General features: G+C 39.8%; 1 protein-coding gene across 3 annotated transcripts in view; it reads left to right on the forward strand.

The window, feature by feature from the left end:
- The first annotated feature begins 4,548 nt into the window (after positions 1 to 4,548).
- The window catches only part of LOC124009131 (E3 ubiquitin-protein ligase mib1-like), a 93,501-nt gene continuing 72,123 nt past the window's right edge, over positions 4,549 to 25,926 (forward strand). For all 3 annotated transcript variants that reach the window (XM_046320638.1, XM_046320639.1, XM_046320640.1), the window contains exons 1-4: positions 4,549 to 5,567; positions 6,389 to 6,560; positions 15,403 to 15,532; positions 25,351 to 25,455. In XM_046320638.1, the coding sequence (XP_046176594.1) occupies positions 5,339 to 5,567; positions 6,389 to 6,560; positions 15,403 to 15,532; positions 25,351 to 25,455 (636 nt within the window). In that variant the 5' untranslated portion in view covers positions 4,549 to 5,338. The remainder of the gene's footprint in view (positions 5,568 to 6,388; positions 6,561 to 15,402; positions 15,533 to 25,350; positions 25,456 to 25,926) is intronic.

Below are 25,926 nucleotides of genomic sequence, written 5' to 3' on the forward strand. Positions count from 1 at the left end.
ACTGGGAAATCTCAGATTTCAGTGAGTTCAAGACAACCAGGAACTCTGAAAAAAACAAGCTCCGACCAGGAATTTACGTTTTGAACAGTCATCCAATTCGGAATTCCATGTCGGGACCTCGGGCCTCTTTCTTGAGCTCCAACCTGAAGATCACTGACATCATGATTCAACCTTGTTTTTTTTCAGAGTTCCCAGTTGTCTTTAACGCACCATAAATTCAGAGAATGCCAGACTCTGATAACAAAGTTTGATGACAAAATATTCTTGATGAGCAGAAGATAGACTATCTAATGTTGTTGGGACTGTAACCTTGTTTTCCAGTGACAGTCTCTTCCCATACAAATATTTGTTTTAAACAAAAAGTTCAGAAATAGACCCATGTAATTCCAGTTGATATTGCAAGGGTGGTTTTGTTTGGCAATGTGCTGTCCGTCTGTAAATCGATATATTGTATATAAAAGTGGATCTCCATGATTGTATTTTCCTTCCTTTTAGAACACATAATAGGTCTAATAAAATACTTCAAATGGTAGGCAAACCGAGTCTCTCTCTCGCTCGGTGGTAACTTACAAGTCTAAAGTTAAGGCCTCAACATCTTGCTGAATTTATCTGAACTAACATCTGAATTTCTGTCGGTGTCCATTTTGAAAGTACTGAAAGACTAGGCCTACCTCGACACAGCACGTTTGCTTATACTTAGAGCTAAGTGTTAATGATATAAGAATAAGCCTTGTGAATTTACTGAACATAACTGTAATAATGTTTGTGTATGGTTCAAATGTCAAAACTCATTTTGGCGTTTGTTATTATTGAAAGAGAATGCGGTTCTTATCGACTTACACAGATCCACAAGGAGTCAGTCGTAACGGAATATGTTTAAGCAAGTCAGCCATATCAGCTATGGTTTTAAAAAAAGCAGTAAATGAGACTGAATGAACAGTTTTGCTGCCAGACAAGGCTCCATTGATAGCCAGGTGTAGCAGTGGTAAGGATTCACTCCATGGTGCTGAAAGTTTGTGGGAACCGTTTGTCACCGTTATAGTGCAATTAATGCATTGTTTAGTGTTGTGTTGTGTAGTGGCTTTGCTGGCATACATCAACAACAAAATGAGTTTGCCCCAACAAGATTTACATGCTAAAATCGCCACTGGGTATTATACATTTTGTATTGTTATCAGGTTTCAGGACAAGACCCAGATGCAGACAGTGTCGAAGTAACAAAAGTTTATTACTAGAACAGGGGGCAGGCAAAACAACAGGTCAAGGGCAGACAGAGGTCAGTAATCCAGATCAGAGTCCATAAGATACAAAACGGCAGGCAGTCTCGGGGTCAGGGCAGGCAGAGGTCAATAATCCAGGGTGGTGTGACAAGGTACAGAACGGCAGGCAGGCTCAGGGCAGGCAGAATGGTCAAAACCGGGAAAACTAGAAAACAGGAACTAGAAAAAGACAGGCGCAAGGGGAAAACCGGTAGTTTTGACAAACAAAACGAACTGGTAACAGATAAACAGAGAACACAGGTATAAATACACTGGGGATAATGGGGAAGATGGGTGACACCTGGAAGGGGGTGAAGACAAACACAAAGACAGGTGAAACAGATCAGGGTGTGACAATTGTAGGTATGTAGTGGTGCAATCATGTTGTATGATGTACTGTTTTATATTTTGTCTTATGTGTAATGTAATTGCCTTAATGTGTTTAGACCCCAGGAAGAGTAGCTGCCTTGGCAGAAGCTAATGGAAATCCTTAATAAATATATCTGGATAATCCATTAACATTTAGGAGATCCTTTAGTCCAGTAAGTCTTTACAGTCAATGAATTAGATCTAATCAGTGTGCACATAGTCTGCCTAATGCACCTTCACATTCAGTCTAAATCCCTGATCTTATCACAATCATTCAGATTAGAGATATCTTAGAGAGAAAGAAAGGAAGGATACTTTAAATAAGGGCCACAGGATCCTCAATGAAAACAAGTGACTATAAGTTGTTTTCCTAAATAGGTTGTGAGAAGCAAATATATTGAGATGTATCATAGGCTACAGGTCACTGGAATATAATAGAATATAATACAATAGAAAAGATGCTGCTCAAAACACCAAAAACAACCAAACAATAGGCCTATGATCAATGTTTTACAATAGGATATGTGTTTCTGCACACATAGCAGTGTCACGCCCTGGCCATAGAGAGCCCTTGTTTCTCTACAGTGTCGTAGGTCAGGGCGTGACTAGGGGGTATTCTAGTTTAAAATGTCTATGTTGTGTTCAAGTTTATATTTTCTATGTTGGTGTTTTCTATGATTCCCAATTAGAGGCAGCTGGTAATCGTTGTCTCTAATTTGGGGATCATATTTAAGTAGATATTTCTCCCACCTGTGTTTGTGGGATATTGTTTTGTGTATTTGCAACACACAGTCATATTTAGTTGTTTTAGCTTTAAGTTTCACTTTACAATAAATATGTGGGACTCAACATCTGCTGTGCCGTAGTCCCGTTCTTTCGACAAGCAGCCTAAAGTAGCTTGTGGGTTTACATTTCTTTGCTTGTTCCCTATGCACCTGCTTCCACTTCACACACACACACACACACACACACACACACACACACACACACACACACACACACACACACACACACACACACACACACACACACACACACACACTATATAGGCCTAAATGAATGCAAACCCCAAATCATCAAGGGCTAGCCTATTTGCATGTGCATATCATAGGTCCATGGAATGTAGACTATAGTCCATATGCCTAGGATGTGTACTTGCAAATAGCCCTTGATGATTTGGGTAGGGTGACCACAAGTCCCACATTTTGGCCCTTTGCCCCACGTCCTACAACCAAAACAATTAGTTTATGCATTTTATCAATAAATTCAAACACCACCAATTTAGAAAAGGGTTGATTTGTCCCCTAACCCTACTGCAGCCACGTTGCACTAATGAATATATATAATATGAAGCTGACTGGTTTTCTGATCCACGCTCATAACTTTTTTAAAGGTATCTGTGACCAACAGATGCATATCTGTATTCCCAGTTATGTGAAATTCATAGATTAGAGCCTATTAAATGAATTTCAATTGACTGATTTCCTTATATGAATTGTAACTCAATAAACGCTTTGAAATTGCATGTTCAGTATATTTACAAAAGCGTGCATCTGTCGAAGAGGTCCAAAAGTAAGTAAATATCCATACTATATTAGACTGAAAGATATTACGTAATTTCGTCAAATTTGTGAGGCTCTCCATGTTCATTAGTTGCTCATTCAACGTGTTTGCTGTTACTTCACTCAATCCCGTTTTAAAAGTATCCCATCCGAACTGGTGTACACTCATTCATTCCCTGAGACCAACCAGAAATGTTTCATTGGCCAAATATTCCCAGATTTTCATAAAACAGCCACATATGTGATATCTCGTTTCTGCATCGCCAAATGTTGCGCAATACAAAATAGTTGTGTACGCTGTAATTGCTCGTTCAGTGCAGCGTCGCTCCAACTCTTCTCACAATGGTGATTGTCTTGTCAAGTTAGATAAAAGCTGAATCGATGTCCTGGAAGATCACATAATGATTCATTAGTATTCTTCATAAAATAACCAATTATAATATCATAATAAAACGTTACTGTTGCACCAAAAAGAACAACCTAATTTCTTATGAGATGGCTATCTGAATAGTTTTTTAAAAACTCACCGCGCACGCCGTTAGGCAGAATATACTTTGATTGAAACAAAAATACAGGAAGGCTATATAGATTGTTGACACTATCTGCTCTAACTGGCTCACGAAACAGTAATTCAATAAGATCTAAATGCATATTCACATGAATCTGATGGAGATCAAATGATTGGCATGCAGACAGACGAGGTTCGGACATTTCACTGGCTAAATCTTTAGAATTATCATTCGCGATTGACAGTAACGATGCCATGGCCTATTTCTAAATGAGGTATGCCTCACTTGGTATTTGAGGGTATTAAACATTTTAAATGTTATTGAGACTACTGCAGACGCTCCAATTTTATGCATATTCTATAATTAAATTATATTTCTGTCGGTACAAACCTTGTTTGCTCTCCGGTCCTTAAAATGTTTGCACTTTACCATGAACAGGAGGGGGATTTGTGTGTGTAGCTATTTTAAATGTTTGAAAACCGCATTTGGGTATCTATTTTAAATGTGGTCCCCTAGATTTGGTGTTTGCATATGGGAGTAGGTTGGGAAGACATTATATTTGAATTATCATAGTAAACTGTTGACCCAAAACCCTGTGAAAATCGGTGCTTGAAACCAACATCACCTGTGCAGTCATTTGGCCAGGCCTATCCTGCTTCAAAAAGTGCAACAAAATTTGGCAAAAAAAGTTAATTTCGCAAGGAATTATAGGTATTCAATTCAAGAAACAAATTGTTTTTTATAAGTAGTCATTTTGCATTTAAAACCTTTTGTTTAGCCTCGCCTTAGTGCTTTATTTGTCAAATGACGCTACGAGCTAGCCAAACCCTCATTTTCCAAATATCTTCATTGACCGCTGGTCCACCTCCGTCTGCTTGATGATTTACAATAATGGCGACGCTTTTATTCTGAGTGTACTTCTGCAAGCCATTTGACAAAATAAATACATTTGAGGAGAACAATCAAATACATATGATAATAAACGTAGCAGGAAACAATTATTCCAACAAAAAAAGGACTAAGCTACACTACCTGGCTAATGTGTTACTTAAGTTGTAGAGGTGGCATTTTTGCGGAGGCACAAGCGCTAACGTTAGCTAGCAGCTAACAAAGGTCTACAATTTCGTGACGATGTGGCTACTTTACAAGCTCTTGGGGTGACACTTTCTTGTGGTCTTGGGACGAAAACAACTTAAAGGGGATACTGAGACGTATCAGTTATTTCCACAACGTTACAGAACAGCTTGTGGAGTGAAAAGTGCGTTTCATTCAACAGCTTACTTTGTCAGTTAACGTTAGCCTAAATGCTAGCTAGCGAGTTATCTTGGCTTTGCTTCCCAGTTCACTGCGTTGTTGTTTTTAGTTGGTTAACTTAACGTATAACATTCACATTACGATACATTTGACTAACATCTTTGTCGCTAGGGTGTTTCTGCTATCTTGTTTTTGAACGTTACAGTAAGCAGGCTAGCCACACAGTTCGTCGTGCTACTTGCAAACTAACAAGATATTGCTGAATTGTGTTCATCTGGACAACAGACCTATTTTGCATCGCAAAATTATCCTGCCGAACACAGTTAACGTTAGTTAACAATCTAACATATTCTGCTAGCTGGCAATTTGCGAGACCGTTTCGTAAATGACTACCGGCAGGAATAACCGTGTGATGATGGAAGGAGTTGGTGCAAGAGTGATCCGCGGACCCGATTGGAAATGGGGAAAACAGGATGGTGGAGAGGGACATGTCGGCACCGTCAGGAGTTTTGAAAGTCCGGAAGAAGTGGTTGTTGTCTGGGATAACGGGACTGCAGCCAACTACCGGTGCTCTGGTGCATACGACGTGAGGATATTTGATAGTGCTCCCACAGGTAATGTGTGCCTTCTGGTACTGCGATCCAAAACATCTTGTTTCCTGTTTTCGTGTTACATTTAACTTATGCATTTGAGTGTTGATGTGATCTGTACGCTACACAGTTATTTCGCAACCGCATTTCAAGCATTGCAATGCACCAAGCGTTAGCGACATGGAAGAGCCTAACATGGTAAACTGAACTCCATACAGATCATGTGGCATGTTCACTTTTTTACTGAACAAAAATATAAATGCAATATCCAACAATTTCAAAGATTTTTCTGAATTACAGACTGTTAGTTAATACAGTTCATATAAGGAAATCAGTCAATTACATGAAATACATGAATGAAATACATGAATTAGGCCCTAAACTGTGGATCTTATATAATCACTTTGTGTCCCCAGCACAAGATGCACCTGTGTAATGATCATCCTGTTTAATCAGTTTCTTGATATGCCAAACCTGTCAGGTGGATGGATTGTCTTGGCAAAGGAGAAATGCTCACTAACAGGGATGTTAACAAATTTGTGTCCAAAATTTGGGAGAAGGAACATTCTATGAATCTTTTATTTCAGCTCATGAAACATGAGACCAACACTACACGTTTATATTTTTGTTCTGTGTATTACCTATTATTCACCTAACACCTTTTTTGCACTATTGGTTAGAGCCTGTAAGTAAACATTTCACTAAGGTGAATTTGGCGCAAGTGACAAATAAACTTTGATTTGATTTAGTTTGTGAATGATGGTATGAAGATGGCAAGTTGAGCAACCCCAGAGCCTCGGGTCCTCTTACCATTTCCTAACTGCCTTATTAACACTCCCTCTCAGGTATCAAGCATGACGGCACCATGTGCGACACCTGTCGTCAGCAGCCTATCATCGGGATCCGCTGGAAGTGTGCTGAATGCAACAACTATGACCTCTGCACCACCTGTTACCATGGGGACAAGCACCACCTGCGACATCGCTTCTACAGGATCACTACCCCTGGTAGCGAGAGGCGAGTACTGTCCACTGCCCCGTGAAGCCAATGGTTGCATTCCAGGACCTCTTTAATGCAGTCACATTACGCGTTGTGAGATCTGGGGTGTATTCCTTATACAGATTCAGTTGTAAAATGTTTTGCAACCAAGAGTTTACTCCAAACAGAAAACATTTAGCAAAACAAATGTGAGTCCCTCGATGTTTCATTCTATTTGCTGTTGGCTTCCGTTTGGTTTTTAAACGGTAAACGACTTCCATTGCAATATGTAATGAATGCACCTCTGATTATTTTCACAGTATGACGGCAACAAAGGTAACATGGAACACAAGCCCTATGCGTAGGGGTGCTTCGTCAACTAAGCCCCACCTCTATGACAAAATCTATGGTTTAGTGATGCGTTTAATGATAGCAGTTCCTATCTACATCCATTGGTTGGTTATGTTGAGGAACCACCAATTTGACTCTCCCTTCTGTTTTCTGTTGCTACCTGGCTGTCTCTCTGTGATATTTGAGTTGTAATTCCTGAGCCCAGCCTGATAGGCAGACTCAACATGTGGCAACCGATCCTGGCTCTTTGTTGCCAGGCGACCGCTCAGCCTCTCTTTCAGAAGCAGTGATGTTGTTGGGGCCTCAGCCAATCCCATGTTACTGGCCATGTCTGTTTTTTTCTGCTTCCGTTGAAGATTTACAAGTAAAAGACCAAGCACAATTGAAAAATCAACACAACCAACCTATCTTGAGAATGTTATGATGGGAAAGGAATGTAATAGTTTGAAATAATAATAAAAGTTGCTGAGATTAAGTTACATTTAAGGGGTTTTCAAAATGAACCAACTGACTGAAACAACCTGCAGAGAGTGCAACCAAGACATCTTATTGCGTTAGGGCTGACCCCAATTAGTCGACTGGTCGATTGTTTGGTCATAGGCGGTTGGTTGACCAAGATTTTGTTTTAGTCGAGCATTAACAACACATGTATACGCGGCCATCTCTGTGAACTAATCCATTGCAGAGGCCTAGACTAAAAGCCAATTTATGCTTGATCTGAGAAATGTGGTCAGAGGCTCCATATGGAGGGTGTGATGCAATTGCGGAGCCTCCAGAGGCCAAATCGAGCTCCGCACTGCATCGCCATGCACCTCCCAAATGTTTTAACAATGTGGAGGGCTCTGTATAGCTCCTCATTGACATGATTTGTTGAAGGTAGGTGGTGGTTCCTTGACAACTTCCTTCACAACAGCACTGCTCAGCGAAGCGCAAGAAGTATGAATCCCTTGATTTCTGCTGAGGCTGAATCACTGTAAATGCTGCATGGCAAATGCAGACTTAAGATTGACCATGCGCCCACATACGTAATGCACTTCTATCTCCAGAATACTCTCCCTCGTGCCAATGTGTGCACATTCATTGTTTCATCATTTAATTGTGTAAATTGTTAGTGTATATCAATTCCCCATTACATATATCACAAGTACTACATTTACTGTTAATGCCTATAATTTCTAATCTATGTTTGTTACTTTGGTTACGGTAATTTCTGTTAATGCATTCAATATTATTTTTCCAGTCTTACCGTTCTCATTGTCAGAGTGGACAGATTGTTTGCGGTGCGCAAAACCTATGCTACACTTGTGAATAACACAATTTGGTTTCTTTCATTCCATTTACAAGTTGACTATTTAGACATTGTCTTTTATTTGGAGTGCCCCTGTCAATGTTGAGTAAGTATGCATAGAAGTAGGCTTATAGGCTACTTGGCCTGTGCACAAATGTAGGCATATAATTGTGCCCATTTGGGGATCTGATAGTATTTCTGATTGGCTTAACGCACAACCACTAATGATCTGTGGAGCTTCTCAAAATACATTTTTCTTCACCTCAAACAGCAAGCAAACAGTCTGTTTTTACATCCATTGAGAATTACAAGAGTTCATCAATGTATTTGAAAACATATTTCCAGCTCTCTCCCGTTTGATAACCACTTGAAAGGGAAAAATGTCATTCTATTATCCAGTGGAAATGTCATAAAATAGGCCTACCTGATTACTTCTCATCAGTGCTTGACTTGGAGTGAAATTGGTTCCGGTACTTATTTTGGGTGCTGGTACTGTTTTATATTTAGGTGCAAGAGCTCCACAATACTTGAGTTAATACTCTATAAGAGGAATATAACATTTTGAGTCTCTGGTACTCTGCTCCGGTGAGCTCCTGCCCAAGTCAAGCGCTGCTTCTTATTCCTTGCGTAAATAGCCTACAGCTGTTTGTACTGAGCTCACTGGCACAGGAAACTTTCAGGGCCCAGAATATTTAATACAACGTTGCAAGTTCGCTAGCAACTAAGTTAATAGTTTATACAATGTTTCAAGTTCCTTGCAGACAGGCCATGCATAGCCAATATGATTTATAAGATATTTATTTTTATCAGGATATTTTCTACCTGCAGGCTGTAAAGTTTATATTTGTTTGCTTTCTGTAGGCTATTTTTACATAGTTGGCAATATTCCTTTTTAGGTTAGTCTCATTTCAGATTTGGATAGAATTTGGATTACCCACATGACAATGAATTTGAGATATGAAAACGTTATTCTAAATTAAATTAAACAGTCCCACAAAAATGTGCATATGAAAACCCTAACTGGCACGCAAATCGGAAGAAATGGTAAGATAAATTGGCATTCCACATGAGAAAGGTTGCCGAGGCAGAATCTGCAAAAACCAGCAGGAGAAAGGGGGGAATGGTTGTCAGGTTTTCTTCTTCTGGTTATCGAGATCTCTGGCTCCCTTGAGGCATTTGTGTCTTTCATCAAACAGTAAGCTTAAAGTGTCAGAAGCTCAATGCATATAGTTGATTTTATTAAAACATGGAAAGAAATGGAATAATACACGTTTAAAAACGTTGACCAATTGATTGGTCGAAAGAACAAACGATCTTCAAACTATTTTTTTGTGTGTCGGGGACAGCCCTATATTGCAAACAATATGTTTGCTTGCTAAAGCAGTCACTCCATCCGTTTCAAGCCCTTTGTGAGATTCAAAGGGACAAACAAAACGCATGGCGCAACAGCTGGCACCTTTTCTAGTACATATGACCTCAGTTCCCCTGAGACAGTTATTTCATGACTGCAAACAAAGGCAGCAGGGGGGTCCCTGTCCTCCCTCAGACACTGCTCTGAACTGAGGGCATGGTGGACTGTTTTGTTATGCCACATTAGATTATTTCACTGACTGTGGGAGGGGATGGGGGGGGGGGTCCCCAAGACAGCAGTCTGTTTACATTGGTTAGGCCTACAGTGTCCAGCTGCTCTGTCTAGTTGTCTAGCCTCTAGGGCTCTACTGTGGTTAGCTAGACCACTGCCATGAGGCTTTAGCCTCTCTCTTGACGAATTACCAGTAAAGGAGCATGGATGCATGCTTCGTCGGTCAAGTAATGACAGTGCTATGGAACAATTAATAGGATAGGATGACATCTTTCCAAGTCAGTTCCACTCATTTCTGCCCTGCTAGAGCTGCCCCGGTCAACTGTGCGTGCTGTTGTTGTGAAGTGGAAATGTCTAGGAGCAACAACGGCTCAGCCGCCAAGTGGTAGGCCACACAAGCTAACAGAACGGGACCGCCGAGTGCTGAAGCATGTAAAGATCGCCTGTCCTCGGTTGCAACACACACAATAGAGTTCCAAATTGTCTCTGGAAGCAACAAACTGTTCATCGGGAGCTTCATGAAATGGGTTTCCACGGCTGAGCAGCCGCACACAAGCCTAAGATCATCATGCGCAATGTCTAGCGTCGGCTGGAGTGGTGTAAAGCTCGCCGCTATTGGACTCTGGAGTAGTGGAAATGCGTTCTCTGGAGTGATGAATCACGCTTCACCATCTGGCAGTTTGATGGACGAATCTGGGTTTGGCGGATGCCAGGAGAACGCTGCCAGCTGCCAGCCCCGACGCTGGCAGTTTGTAAGTCGCAATTTGTAAGTCGCTCTGGATAAGAGCGTCTGCTAAATGACTTAAATGTAAATGTTAAATGTAGTGCCAAATGTAAAGTTTGGTGGAAGAGGAATAATGGTCTGGGGCTGTTTTTCATGGTTCAGTATAGGCCACTTAGTTTCAGTGAAGGGAATTCTTAATGCTACAGCATACAATGACATCCTAGATGATTCTGTGCTTCCAACTTTGTGGCAACAGTTTGGGGAAGGCTCTTTCCTGTTCCAGCATGACAATACCACAGTGCACAAAGCGAGGTCCATACAGAAATGATTTGTCGAGATCGGTGTGGAAGAACTTGACTGGCCTGCACAGAGCCCTGACCTCAACCCCATCGAACACCTTTTGGGATTAATTGGAACGCCAACTGCGAGCCAGGCCTAATCCCTCAACATCAGTGCCCAACCTCACTAATGCTCTTGGGGCTGAATGGAAGCAAGTCCCTGCAGTAAGGTTCCAACTTCTAGTGGAGAACCTTCCTAGAAGAGTGGAGAATTTTATAGCAGCAAAGGGGGGACCATATAGAGTTGGATGTTAGACGAGCAGGTGTTGTCATACTTTTGGTTATGTAATGTATGAGGACACCTGCTTGTGTAACGGATGTGAAATGGCTAGCTTAGTTAGCGGTGGTGCGCGCTAAATAGCTTTTCAATCGGTGACGTCACCTGCTCTGAGACCTTGAACTAGTAGTTCACCTTGCTCTGCGAGGGACCGCGGCTGTTGTGGAGCTATGGGTAACGATGCTTCGTGGGTGTCAGTTGTTGATGTGTGCAGAAGGTCCCTGGTTCGCGCCCGGGTATGGGCGAGGGGACTGTCTAAAGTTATCATGTTACACTTGACCAAGTAGACAAGCGTCCCTATAGACCCCCATATGAGACAAGGAGCCACAGCCTATTTATTATTTTGAAGTGCTGGTGATATTCCGGTCAAAGAAGACCAGACACGTTTACCTGGTGGAATTTGGAACAGATGACGTTTGACACAAATTATTGTTTATACAGTTGAAGTCTGAAGTTCACATACATCTTAGCCAAATACATTTAAACTGTTTTTCACAATTCGTGACATTTAATCCTAATAAAAATCCCCCATCTTAGGCTAGGTAGGATCCCCACTTTATTTTAAGAATGTGAAATGTCAGAATAATAGTAGAGAAAATGAATTATTTCAGCTTTTATTTCTTTTCATCACATTCCGGATGGGTCAGAAGTTTACATACACTCAATTAGTATTTGGTAGCATTGCCTTTAAATTGTTAAACTTTGGTCAAATAAATCATTTACGGATTGTGGCCAGACGATATTTCACAATTGGTTTGAACGGTGTCATAAACAAGACGTGTTCATATTTATTTATTTTTCGGACTAATTATTCAGTTGAAAAATAACGGACTTGGTGAGATAGGGCCTTTACTGAAAATAGGCCTTTTACAAGATTAAATCATGACATGAGCGTTAAATTCTAATTAGAGATCATCCAGACAGGCTACTTTAAGAAACATTCTGAATGGTTTTATCGGCCTGTAGAGAGAATCAGCGAACTCATACCTGCTCACCCCTGTAAAAGGACCTGTCAATCAAGGCCACCAGCATACATTGAGTGTACAGAACATTAAGAACACCTTCCTAATATTGAGTTGCACCATTCTTGATACACCTGGGAAACTGTTGAGCGTGAAAAACCCAGCAGCTTTGCAGATCTTGACACAAACTGATGCGCCTGGCACGGACTACCATACCCCATTCACCCCCTGAATGGAACCCAATCCATGTCTCAATTGTGGATTTAATCGGTGATTTCACCTGGTCGGGCCACCATGGAAAGAGCTGGTGTCCTTAATGTTTTGTACATTGTGTCAGACACAAGACTATTTGTCCTTACAAAAACCTCGGCCTACCTTAGGCTTTCCGAAAGTAGGCTACAAGATAATGAATTGATGGGGAGAGAGACAGCTAATATGAAATTGACAATCATTAAAATAAAAACAAATACAAGCAACATGTCCATATACTATTTATCAGTGCTGATTTAGTCTATAAATGAAGAAAATATTTTATCAAATTATACCATGGCGGGTTGGATAGAATTGGCTCGTTGTTCATTTGACACATTTTTCATCTGAGCCAGAAGAACCTTGTCGATGGCTGGTGAATAATTAATGAGGTCAGACACATCCTACCTGTTTTAAAATAATGTATTTACTAGCAAGCATGAAAACGTGCATAGCCTATAGACGAGTGCTTCTACACCCCCTGCACCTGTACCGGATTAGCTGCTCCAACGTCAAAAGACCGTTGGAAAGAAGAGATGTAGACAGAAGTCAGCAAAACAAGGCCCATTTAATCAGGGTTTTTTATGATTATTTTATTTTCAATGCGCTTAATCCATAGATTTCAGTTACACGGTTATTCAATTACCGTCACAGCCCTATTTCAGAGTACCCAATTGTTGTGCTGGCAATGGCCTGTAGAGTTAGTTAAAGGTGAAATATTTTTTAATCTAATTTTTTTTTAACCAGGTAGGCCAGTTGAGAATAAGTTTCATTTACAACTGTGACCTGGCCAAGATAAAGCAAAGCAATGCGACAAAAACAACAACACAGAGTTACACATAAAGAAACGTACAGTCAATAACACAGTAGAAAAATCTATGTACAGTGTGTGCAAATGAAGTAAGGAGGTAAGGAAATAAATGGACAATAGAGGTGAAATAATGACTATTTAGCATTAATACTGGAGTGATAGATGTGCAGATGATGATGTGTAAGTAGAGATACTGGGGTGCAAAAGAGCAAGAGGGTAAGTAACAATATGGGGATGAGGTAGTTCGGGGTGCTATTTACAGATTGGCTGTTAACAATCGGTAAGATGCTCTGACAGCTGATGCTTAAAGTTAGTGAGGGAAATATAGTCTCCAGCTTCAGTGACTTTTGCAATTCGTTCCAGTCATTGGCAGCAGAGAACTGGAAGGAAAGGCGGCCAAATGAGCTGTTGCCTTTGGGGATGACCAGTGAAATATACCTGCTGCACCGCGTGCTACGGGTGGGTGTTGCTATGGTGACCAGTGAGCTGAGATAAGGTGGGGATTTACCTAGCATAGACTTATAGATGACCTGGAGCCAGTGGGTTTGGCGACGACTATGTAGTGAGGGCCATGCTCGTTTAGAGGCTCCTCTGAAATTCAGTTAGCGGCTCAACTTCTTCATCAAAAGAGATGGAGTTGAGGAGTGTTTTGATTTGAGGTTGTTGACACCTCTTGAAATTTTCTACCAAGCTATCGTTATTGAACAAAGGTTCACAGTAGTGACGCAGGGTTAGGCCGGGGTAGGCCTTCATTGTAAATAATAATTTTTTTCTTAACTGACTTGCCTAGTTAAATAAAGGTTACACACACGCACACCACCACTGACCAAAAAGCTTTTTTGTTGGCATTTACGTATGTCCCCATTACCAGTAAAACATAATCAAAACCTATTTCTTTCACTTACTTTCTGTTTCATTGTTCATTTGTTCAGTCGTTTCATTCTCAACCAGGATTTCTATGGAACGTCGTCTGGGTCTTTGCTATGGAATGCCGCTTGGGTCTTTCTGCTTCAAATAATGTAGTGTCAAATAACACTATTTGACGTGTCAAATACGTTTGTTGATCATTCAGGACCTGAATATGACTGCACGTCACAATAATTTAACCGTTCATAATTTAGTTATTACACATTGATTACACTATCACTCGTATTTCATATGTCACAACTATTCATGCTATGATGCTGGTAAAGTTGTCTTGCGCACTTAGTGCTAGTCATAAAAATAAGCTTTCTAGATCATGGATGCAAAAAAAATGTTCTTCCCCAAAAACAGCAAAACGAGATCTGTTTCAGTAGCTATAGTTAGCAATCTAACTATATAGCTAAGTATCATCTAAAATAATGCTAATTTAGAAGACTGTTCTTATTTGATTAATTGTGGTCGGACCCATCTATGTGAAACTAGTCACTAAGGATTAGCCACAATAGTGGACTTTGCTGTTAGCCTTCAAAATAAAAGTATGGCATAATTCTACTATTTGTATTCATTTGCATCAATGTCAATAACACACTTATTTTGAAGGCAAACCTCAAATTCCACTATTGTGCCTAATCCTTATTGTGGCTAGCTTCACAACACACAACCCGGTGTGGTCAAGCCTCACTAGCCAGATGAAGCTAGCTGCCTGCTGATATCACGTTAGCTCTGGGCAACAGGGTTAAGTAGCTGGCTAGCTATTTATTTTCATGAACTGAAGTTCAATTTCAATAGGTGAACAACAAGTGGCAACCTGGCGGTGCTCGACCAGTCGGCGAAAGCCAACATCACCCATGACAGAAAACGGTTGATTGTCAAGGGTCATGAAATTCCATTATCCTGGCTTTCGGTTGTCTTGCTGAAATGTTGTTACTCTTTCAAATGACTGCTCGATCCACACAGCAGACATTGTGGGCTAGGTTAGGAATGCTGTGTTTGACGTATAGCGCAACATTTTACGTGGCGTCATTACGTTATATAGATTTTGCACATCGGCATTAAACTATGCCAATTCTGATATGTTTACCGATGTATCGTGTATCCCTAGTCCAGTTCTTGAAAATGTCTAAAATGGCATGTCAACATTTATTTTTGGCTAATATCAGTGAATGAACTTTTCAATGACTGATATAGATTGACTAAAACACATCAACTGCATGATTTGCTCGTAGGTCTTTCAATACCACAGAAAAGAAATGGCCAACTTTATCCAGTATTGGTTATATATTTCCAACCTTCACATCCATAAAATGACAACTACTATTATTCACCCACTAAGTCAGTAAAATAAACGTAGATGTGCATGTGTCTTTTTTGACAGAGTCCTGTTGGAGTCTCGCCGTAAGTCGAAGAAGATCACAGCCCGAGGCATCTTCACCGGTGGCCGGGTGGTGAGAGGAGTGGACTGGCAGTGGGAGGATCAGGATGGAGGCAACGGAAGGAGAGGAAAGGTACTCGTTCTGTTGCAACACATATAACATGTCAAAAAAAAGATGTATATATAATTTGCTACGGTGTGACTATTTAATCATGACCCTGTACCTTGTTCAGTAGGGCATGCTGAAGGGAAATGTTTTGCAATTTAAGATGGAAATCTGTGTTCTTATTGGACCGCCAATAAGATTTTTGCCCAATTTAGCTGCCTGTTGTAGATGACACAGGCTTCTCATCAAATATGAAATGTATTACTATGTCTATTTGGGATTTAATTAGGTTCCCCATTAGCTGTTGGGTAAGTCAGATACTCTTCCTGTGGTGCACACAGAACATGAAACATGACATAATACAGAACAGTAATAGACAAGAACAGCTCAAGGACAGAACTACATATATTAAAAAATGGCACAGAGCCTAAATATCAATACATACTGTATGTATTGCTGTATCTGATGTTAGAAACCAGGTTTCCTGATCATTTGAGCAATGTGAGATGGGAGTTCCAAGCAATTATGGCTCTATTTAATAATGTACCCTTGCATGAATTTGTTCTGGATTTATGGATTGTGACAAGACTCCTGGTGGGGTAAGTGTGTGTCAGCTGTGCGTAAGTTGACTTCGCAAACAATTTGGACTTTTCAACACATTGACTGCATCACTACTTTTTTATAAGAAACAGTCTCTCCAACTCTTAGCCAAGAGAGACTTGCATGCATGGTTATTTATATTATGCCCTCTGATTATAATGTAGAGCAAGACGTGCAGTTCTGTTCTGGGCCAGCTGCAGTTTAACTGTCTTTATTAGCAGCACTTGACCACACGACAGGACAATTATCAAGATAAGACAACTAGAGTGTGCAGGACTTGCTTTGTGGAGTGGGGTGTCAAAAAAGCACATTTCTTTATTACGGACAAACCTCTGCCCGTCTTTACAACCATTGAATCTATATGGTTTGACCATGACAGTTTGCAATCTAAGGTAACACAAAGTAATTTAATCTCAACTTGTTCAACAGCCACACCATTCATTACAAGAGTCAGCTGAGGTCTAGAGCTTAGAATATCGGAATGATGATTTTCTGATTTCATCATTGGATCCAAGAAGGTGATAAACATTTGTGTGCATGCCTGCATTTATGGGTGAGATTTAAGTGTGGAGAATGTGGGGACCAGCCTATAAGTTGGAAAAGTTCATTTGTTCTAAAGAGAACAAAGGACCCCAGTATTCAATTTAAGATTCCCCATACAACATTTTAAAGTAGTATGACATTTTTGGGCGATGGCGATTTCCGGTATTTTCCTTGCCGACAAAAACCTGATACTGATAACCGATATTTACAATTTTAGTGACCTTTTTAAGCATTCTAGTACAGTTAAATAGTTAACACACATAAGGATGCTCCGGTCTAAGGCACTGCATCTAAGTGCAAGAGGCGTCGCTACAGTCCCTAATTCGACTCCAGGCTGTATCACATCCGGTTGTGATTGGGAGTCCCATAGTGCGACGCACAACTGGCCCAGCGTCGTCCGGGCCGTCATTGTAAATAAGATTTTGTTCTTAAAACTTGAGGATAGGGGGCGGTATTTTCACTTTGGATGAATTGCGTGCCCATAGTGAACTGCATCCTACTCTGTCCTAGATTGCTAATATATGCATATTATTATTACTATTGGATAGAAAACACTCTGAAGTTTCTAAAACTGTTTGAATTATGTCTGTGAGCATAACAGAACTCATAGGGCAGGCAATCCACCAAACAAGAAGTGAAATTCTGAATGTGGGTCAACTTTGACGTCATCGCCCCTTTTTCCAACAAGATATGGATCTGGTAGCACTTCCTACGCCTTCCACTGATGTCCTCATTCAATAGAAAGTGGAATGGAGCTTTTGGTGTGAACTTTGACAGAATGGGAGGGGAAATAGTCACGGTCTTGCAATTTTGAAATGCAATTTTCCTGTGGTGCATTTCTCTGTGGGTGCCACCGTCGTTCCATTTGGCTGCAGCTGAAAACGTATGATCTGGTTGGAACGTTATTGGATATATATTAAAATAACATCCTGAAGATTGTTTCTCTACTTAGTTTGACCAGTTTATTCGACCTGGAATATAACTTTTTGAAGTTTTCGTGCGCGTTGTCCTGGACCTGCGTCAGCTTTTGGGCACGTGAGCTGAAAGTGCTAGCAAATGCAACTAATTGGACACTAGTATTGGACATTATGGAACAAAACAATGATTTATTGTGGAAATAGGACTCCTTGCACTGCACTCTGATGAAAGATCATCAAAGGTAAGGGAATATTTATGATGTAATTTCTTATTTCTTTGGCTGGAAAAAGTGGCTGTCTTTTCCTTTGATTTGGTGGTGGTCTAACATAAATATATGTTTTCGCTGTAAAACATTTTTAAAAATCGGACATGATGGGTAGATGAACAAGATGTTTATCTTTCATTTGCTGTATTGGACTTGTTAATGTGTGAAAGTTAAATATTTCTAAAGAATATTTTTAAATTTCCTGCGCCACCTTTTCAGCTGAATTGGGGGTGGAGTTCCCCTCGGGGTTTGCTTTGCCATAACAGGTTTTAACTGACTTGGTTACACACACACACCACACTGACCAAAAAGTTATTTTGTTGGCATTTACATATGTCCCCATTACCAGTAAAACATAATTAAAACCTATTTTTTTTTCACTCGCTTGCTGTGCTGTTTCGTTGTTCATTTGTTCAGTTTCATTCTCAACCAGGATTTCTATGGAACGCCGTTCACTAGCCAGATGAAGCTACCTGGCTGCTTATAATGTTAACTTTGGGCAACAGGTTTAAGTAGCTGGCTAGCTATTTTTTTCATGAACTGAAGTTCAATTTCAATAGGCGAACAACAAGTGGCAACTTAACTAATACTTACTCAATAGGGGAAAGCCTTACCAGTCGGCGAAAGCCAACATCACCCACGACAGAGAACGGTTCATTGTCATGAATTCCATTATCTTGGCTTTAATGGACTTCGCCTTTAAGTTGTCTTGCTGAAATGTTCTTACTCTTTCAAATGACTGCTCAATCCACACAGCAGACATTGTGGGCTAGTTTAGGAATGCTGTGTTGGATGTATAGTGCAACATTTTACGTGGCGTCAGGTACTTACGTTATACAGGTTTTGCACGTCAGCTTTGACTCTATTTTGTACATTGGCGTTAAACTAGACATCGGCCGAAATTCCGTTGTTGGCGATTTTAGCTTATATTGTCTGATTCCCATATGTTCTCCCATACATTGTGCATCCCTATTCTGGTGCTAGGGGGCAGTATTTTCATTTTTGGGAGAAAGAAAACGTTCCTGTTTTTAAAAAGGGATATTTTGTCAGGAAAAGGTGCTAGAATATGCATATAATTGACAGCTTTGGATAGAAAACACTCTAACGTTTCCAAAACTGTAAAGATATTGTCTTTGAGTATAACAGAACTGATGTTGCAGGCGAAAGCCAGTCCGGAAGTGCCCCAGGTTTTGAAAGCGCTGCGTTCCAATGACTCCCTATTCAGCTGTGAATGTACCATCAACGTGCTTACACTTTCTACGTATTCCCCAAGGTGTCTACAGCATTGTGACGTAGTTTTACACATTTCTGTTGAAGAATAGCCGTAGGCGGTCACATTGCGTAAGTGGTCACATGGTGGCTCCGACAGAGATTATCGCGAAAAATACAGAGGTAGCCATTACTCCAATCGGTCCTAGTGAAAAACGAATTGTCCCGACGGATATATTATCGAATAGATATTGGAAAAACACCTTGAGGATGGATTCTAAACCATGTTTGCCATGTTTCTGTCAATATTATGGAGCTAATTTGGAATATTTTTCAGCGTTGTGGTGACTGCAATGTCCAGGCGATTTCTCAGCCAAACGTGAAGAACAAACGGAGCTATTTCGCCTACAAAAATAATATTTTGGGAAAAAAATGAACTTTGGCTGTCTACCTGTACCTGGGAGTCTCGTGAGTGAAAACATCCGAAGTTAATCAAAGGTAAACAATTTAATGTGATTGCTTTTCTGATTTCTGTGACAAGGTTTCCTGCTGCTAGCAAGGCATAATGCTATGCTAGGCTATGATAAACTTAAACAAATGCTTGTCTAGCGTTGGCTGTAAAGCATATTTTGAAAATCTGAGATGACAGGGTGATTAACCTGTTAAGCCTAGCCCTGTTTACTGCCCCTTCTGGAGGAATTGGGTACCCATATAAAACAGGATAAATTTTTGTCAAAAGTTGCTAATATAAAAAATATTATCGAATAGAAAACACTCTAAAGCTTCTAAAACCGTTTAAATTTTGTCTCTATGTAAAGCAGAAGTCTCAGGGCATGCATTCTCCCAAAATCTCTCTTTGTCATGGAAAAAGTTGGCCCAACTTTGACGTCATCTTAAACGCACTTCCCAAAAGGCTACCGCTCTGGGAACAGTTCCTACGTGTTCAGCGCGAAGCCTGCTTTCAATGGGGCTTCTCATTGTGAGAATCGCGCGCTCACGAGACGTTGAGCGTGCTGAAAGGTCTCGGTAACACGAAAAAAAAGTGTACGTTTATGTGCGCTCTGCTCCCGCTCTCTCTTTTCTTCAGGATCAATTGAAAGACGTGTGTGTTTCGCTTCGTCCTCACAATTGCTGTACACCTTTATAACATGTTAAAGCTTAATTATGAACATAGTTTGACAAGTTTACTCGACATATAATATATAATTTTGACGTTTTGGTGCGCATCCACTTGAATTTTGCCTACATTTAGAGCGAAATGTGGCTATTTTGAGAACCTAAACGCTGTTTTGGTAAGTATAATCCCTTCAAGGTCTTTTGATGGAAGAACAGCAAAGGTAAGGGAATATTTATGTGTTAATTTTGGGTTTCTGTCGACACCAAGATAGAGGAGGCATAATGATACATTTGGCGCGCCGCCTCCTAGTATAGCCTTCTGTAGTCCTTCTGTAGCTCAGTTGGTAGAGCATGGCGCTTGTAACGCCAGGGTAGTGGGTTCGATTCCCGGACCACCCATACGTAGAATGTATGCACACATGACTGTAAGTCGCTTTGGATAAAAGCGTCTGCTAAATGGCATTTATTATTATTATTATTATTTATTATTATTATAGCCTAATGAACGCAAACTGTAACGTTAAAAATAAATGTAACACAGCGATTGCATTTAGAAGAAGTGTATCTTCCTATACATATGTAAAACATGCATATTTAGTCAAAGTTTATGATGTGTATTCCTTGTTAGCTGACGTTATCTGCCGGAGCTATTTCATTTCTCCTGACATTTTAGTAGCATTTTTTGAACAATGCATCATTGTAAACAGAGATTTATGGATATATATAGCATATTATTGAAAAAAAATGAATGTACTGTGTAACATGTTATATTACTGTCATCTGATGAAGATTTCAAAAGGTTAGTGAAATATTTTTTTTTTAAATCCTGCGTTTGTTGATTGCATATTTTTTCCTACTTGGCTATGCTAATGAGCTATGTCTGCGGTGGTGGTTTGACTTAAATATGTGCTATGTTTTCGCCGTAAAACATTTTAGAAATCTGACTTGTTGCCTGGATTCACAACGAGTGTAGCTTTAATTCAATACCCTGCATGTGTATTTTAATGAACGTTTGAGTTTTAACTAATACTATTAGCATTTAGCGTAGCGCATTTGCATTTCCAGAGCTCTAGATGGGACGCCTGCGTGCCAGGTAGGAGCAAGAGGTTAACAAAATGCTAAGCTGTGTTCCAATATATTTCACTTGTGATTTTCATGAATAGGAAGATTTTCTAGGAAGATTTATGTCCGTTGCGTTATGCTAATTCGCGTCAGGCGACGATTACGCTCCCGGATCCGGGTTTGAGAGTCACAAGAAGTAAAGGGTTAATTTGCTGTGTTATTTAAATGTCCAGTGCACTAAAATAGTTTTTTCTGTGTTTTGAATCTTTTTGTAAAAGCTGATGAAATGAACACTGTAAAAATGTGGAATACATTTGATCAGTGTTATTTCCTGATAGTTGCTGGTTGAAAATACTATCTATAAATTGATGAAAATTACAGGCCTCATCTTTTTAAGTGGGAGAACTTGCACAATTGGTGGCTGACTAAATATTTTTTGCCCCACTATAAGTGCAGAGAGGATATGTATTTTTCCTCCTGCCTCTGTTTCGAGACCGGGACATGATAATGGTCCATTCTAAATCAAAATTAATTTCACACTCAGATTTAGTATATTTTAAAACAGATTAAATCAAGAATAGTCTGGGTGACAATATTGGCATTTCACTTGTGAATTATACAGTATATTATCACTTAAGCTTAAGGCAAACAATGGCATTTTTGTGACTTTTTTAAATCAGTCACACGCCTCATGAGGCCTAGGTCATAGGCCTATATGTTTTGATAAAGTTCATCTGAACTAAAGTGGCCAAATAACTTCTTAAAGTGAAGCACATTAATTCTCTTTACAACAGGTGTAGAGCCTAACTGGCATGCAAAACTGTATGCAACGCCTTAGTTTCATGCTTGGGAAGAATTTTCCCTGTAAAAATGTATGTTTTTTAAAATAATAAAAGCGTTACATGCATAGTCATATTTGTGGTCACTTTTGATAATGGTGTTTTCCGCTAATGGAACATTTGCGCTTAAAGCCTATACTGCCTGTGTGCGCATTGCTGTGCTTATAATGTGAAGACAACCTAATTGTTAAACAAAATGTTAAGCTCAATGTTCTGACCTCTTGCATTAGCCTCATTGCGGAACATTTCAACTTTTTATGCTAGTGGTTGTATAATTTGTTGTTTGTATAACAACGGTCCCAGACTGTTTGGAATATTTATTTCGCTAATAGAATAGGTCAACTTTTGTGCTATGGGGGATAGCAGATTGACATAGGCTAGTGCTTTTGCTGTTCGTTAGGCCTACTCATCTTGTTGGCTGACAAAGTAAATGTGGACAGTTCCTATATCTTCAATATGCACCTCGGAATTGGATAAGGACACTCGCAGTTGCATCCCCGATGTGTCTGTCTTCACTTGTTGACTGTGAGAAAGACCCGATCATGTGATGGAGAGCCATGTGAGTGAAAGGTGCTTCGGAGCAGGCAGCACTCAGGGAGAAGGGCTGCACAAGGCATGGAGTTTTTTTAGGGTGCACTATGGCCACCAAAGGGGGTGCCACTGGGAAATTCAAGGCATTTATCAAGTGCTTTTCAAATTGTGAAATTGTGAAGTGTTTACAGCCTGCGCAAAACTAAGCAGAGTTCATGCCTTTTCAAGCAACCCTTTTCAAGTAATCATTAGTTGCATCATGCAACCTTACAATGTATTAAAAATCTAAACATGTAGCCCAACGTTTGTAGAACAACTAAAGTTACATTAATAACTAAGCATATAGGAGTACCTATTTATTTGTTAACCGCTCAACACAGAATAGCCGCATGTGCGCACTACCTCACAGTTTGGAGAAAATATCCTTGCTATTTTTTTTTCAGCTTTGTTTAATTGTATTCTTCATACTATAAAATAATGCCACAGAATTCTAAGTCTGCTTAAGGAACTAGTGTAGCCCACAGCCCTATGACAGCCTGATCAGGACCTAACATAAGGACAACTCAAGAGTATGCTTTTCTTTTCTTCTGAAATAGATGAAATTTTCTTCATATCATGCTTCTTTAGACCTGTCTAAAATAATGGATTTATTGTGACTTTGTAGGCTATATTACATGGACTTATTAGTCTTTTTAAAATGTAGATGTTCCAAAGGTTTGCATCAGTGGCTTGTAGGCCATTTGTGGAAGCCAGGAGGTGCTAAATGTGTTTGTTAATAAATGGTCAATTACCGTGAGACTGACTGTTATTTGCTTGACAATCACAGCTGTCAAAATTTCCTGGCCGCCACAGCCCTAACTATAGCCTGTATTAGAGATACTAGACAGCATAATTCGAATCCCTGTATTATTGGGAAGATACAGGATGACTTGTACTTTTCTGAACTTTCCTCCATCAAGTGTATATCTGACCCTGAATTAGCTCTTGAGCATTTCTGATCTTTTTATATCACAGATAAACATGCTCCTTTTAAGTGCTATAGAGACTTTAAAATAGATACGAATTCTTGGTTTTCTTCAGAACTTCAGCACATATTTGGAATCATTGATTATACTCAGCAAGAAATACTCAGCTTAGATCACTTTCAACTGCTACATATTTTCTGAATATATAACTTCCAGGGTTCAGACCAGGTCATAGTACCATCTCTGCTACTTCTATGGTTTTAAATGTCATTAATTGATTAGATACAAAGAAACGGTGCTGCCCTCATTTATTTTATTTCTTCACTCACCTATTGTTCACCTAATACCTTTTATTTTTTAGAAATTGCACTGTTGGTCAGAGCCTGTAAGTAAGTATTTCACTGTAAGGTCTGTAATACCTGTTGTATTCGGCGCACGTGACAAACTTTGATTTGATTTCCTTGACCTGTCCAAGGTATTCAACACTGCATCACACCGTACTTATTCAGAAACTCTCTATGATTGCCTTAGATCGGGCTGCTTGGACCTTGTTTGAGAATTATTTAAAACAGAACCGTGTGTACTTACTGATGGTGTTAAATCAGGATTTCTATAAATAACGAAAGGTGTCCCACAGGGTTCGGTTCTTGGTCCAGTTCTTTTCACTATTTATATTAATAGCGTTGGTCTATCTGTTCAAAACTGTAACTGTCATCTGCATACAGATGAAGTTCCTTACTCAATATGCTACTGCCCCTATGGCAGCTCAGGCTCTGACTCTTCAATCTGCTTTTACTACCTTGCAGGAAGCCTTGGATGACCTGAAATTGTTAGTAAATGCTGGTAAAACCAAGTACATGTTTTTTTCCAAATAATGTAACTGATGATTTGTGCATAAGTACGTTAGATGGTCCATCCATTGATCATGTCCCGCCTCTAAATATCTGGGCATCTGGATTGACGAAAAGCTATCTTTTTAAAAGCATGTTGACGAGTTCGTCAAGAAATTAAGAATTAAGTTGGGCTTCTTCTATATATTTTACCACCCCTGTGACCTAGTGTTGTAATCAGAGTTTCTATATTTCAACAATAATGTTAAGTAAATTGGTAGTTTATTGAGTAAGGCTTTAGAAACAAAAACAGAATAATGAAGTGACCTGTGTTTTTAGCGAGAACCAACCAACTTAATGATAAAGGATGCAGTGGTGAATGTCAAAACTGTCAGGTTATATAAAATGAAGTGTGCTATGATAAATTGCATCCAAGGGTTTCAAAACACTGGTAGCTGCATTCATGTATATAATATCACCATAATCTATAACAGGAATAAATGTAGACTGAATTATCTGTAATCTACTATTTAATTAAAGGCAAGACCTATTCCTATATATATATTTTGAAATGTATAAATAATTACAAAATATATATATTAAAATATCATTGAAGGTTTATACAGAGGGTACCTCTACCGAGTCAGTGTGCAGGGTTACAGGTTAATCAAGGTAATTTACATGTAGGTAGGGGTAAAGTGACTTTGCTTAGATAATAAACCGCAAGTAGCAGCAGTGTAAAAACTCATGTGATGTCAATGTAAATAGTCCCATGGCCATATTATTAAATGACATTTCATGATATTTGTGACATTATTAGTTGATGTGACAGAAACACACAGAATACATTTCACATTATAGCCAACAGATTGTTAACCAAGAGGCATGCCTTTAGAATTATTCTTAGATGGGAATGCCTTGGCTAAGTTCTCGACTCTTCATCTCTTCTCTACTTCTTCCTCCCTAGGTGACAGAGATCCAGGACTGGAGTGCAGCCAGCCCCCACAGTGCAGCCTACGTCCTCTGGGATAATGGGGCCAAGAATCTCTACAGAGTGGGCTTCGAGGGGATGGTGAGTAAAGCAACACACACACAAAATATCAGGTGTTCTTTGTTTGACCACTGAGCTGGGGGTCTTTCTTGTGCTGCCAGGCCTTTGTAGTGGAGAACCGCGCAGCCAGCCAGTAGCCAGAGCCCCATTGTGGCAGGCAGCTGGAAGGAGGGAGGGAATCTACATGAGAAAAGCAATCTGGTCCCTTCTTTCTTTATGTGGAAGAGGGTGAACACAGAGGTCAGCTTCAGGGGGAGGAGGAGGAGTCTTAATGTCCCAAAGAGCTACAAATGACAGGCAGTGTGCTGATTGGTGGAGAAGACTCCTGCTTTTTTATGAACGCTGACAATCAGAGACCTGGTTTATGTAACAGATTTGTCCTTTGTTATTTTAATATGTCTGGTAGGATTGAAGGGTTGAGGTAGATGACATCTGCTTCTGGATTAAGTAAAGCATGGATTATATATGCTGCTCCCCTAAAAATAATGAAAA

This window comes from Oncorhynchus gorbuscha, linkage group LG22 (genome assembly GCF_021184085.1).
Source record: "Oncorhynchus gorbuscha isolate QuinsamMale2020 ecotype Even-year linkage group LG22, OgorEven_v1.0, whole genome shotgun sequence".
Taxonomy (NCBI): Eukaryota; Metazoa; Chordata; class Actinopteri; order Salmoniformes; family Salmonidae; genus Oncorhynchus; species Oncorhynchus gorbuscha.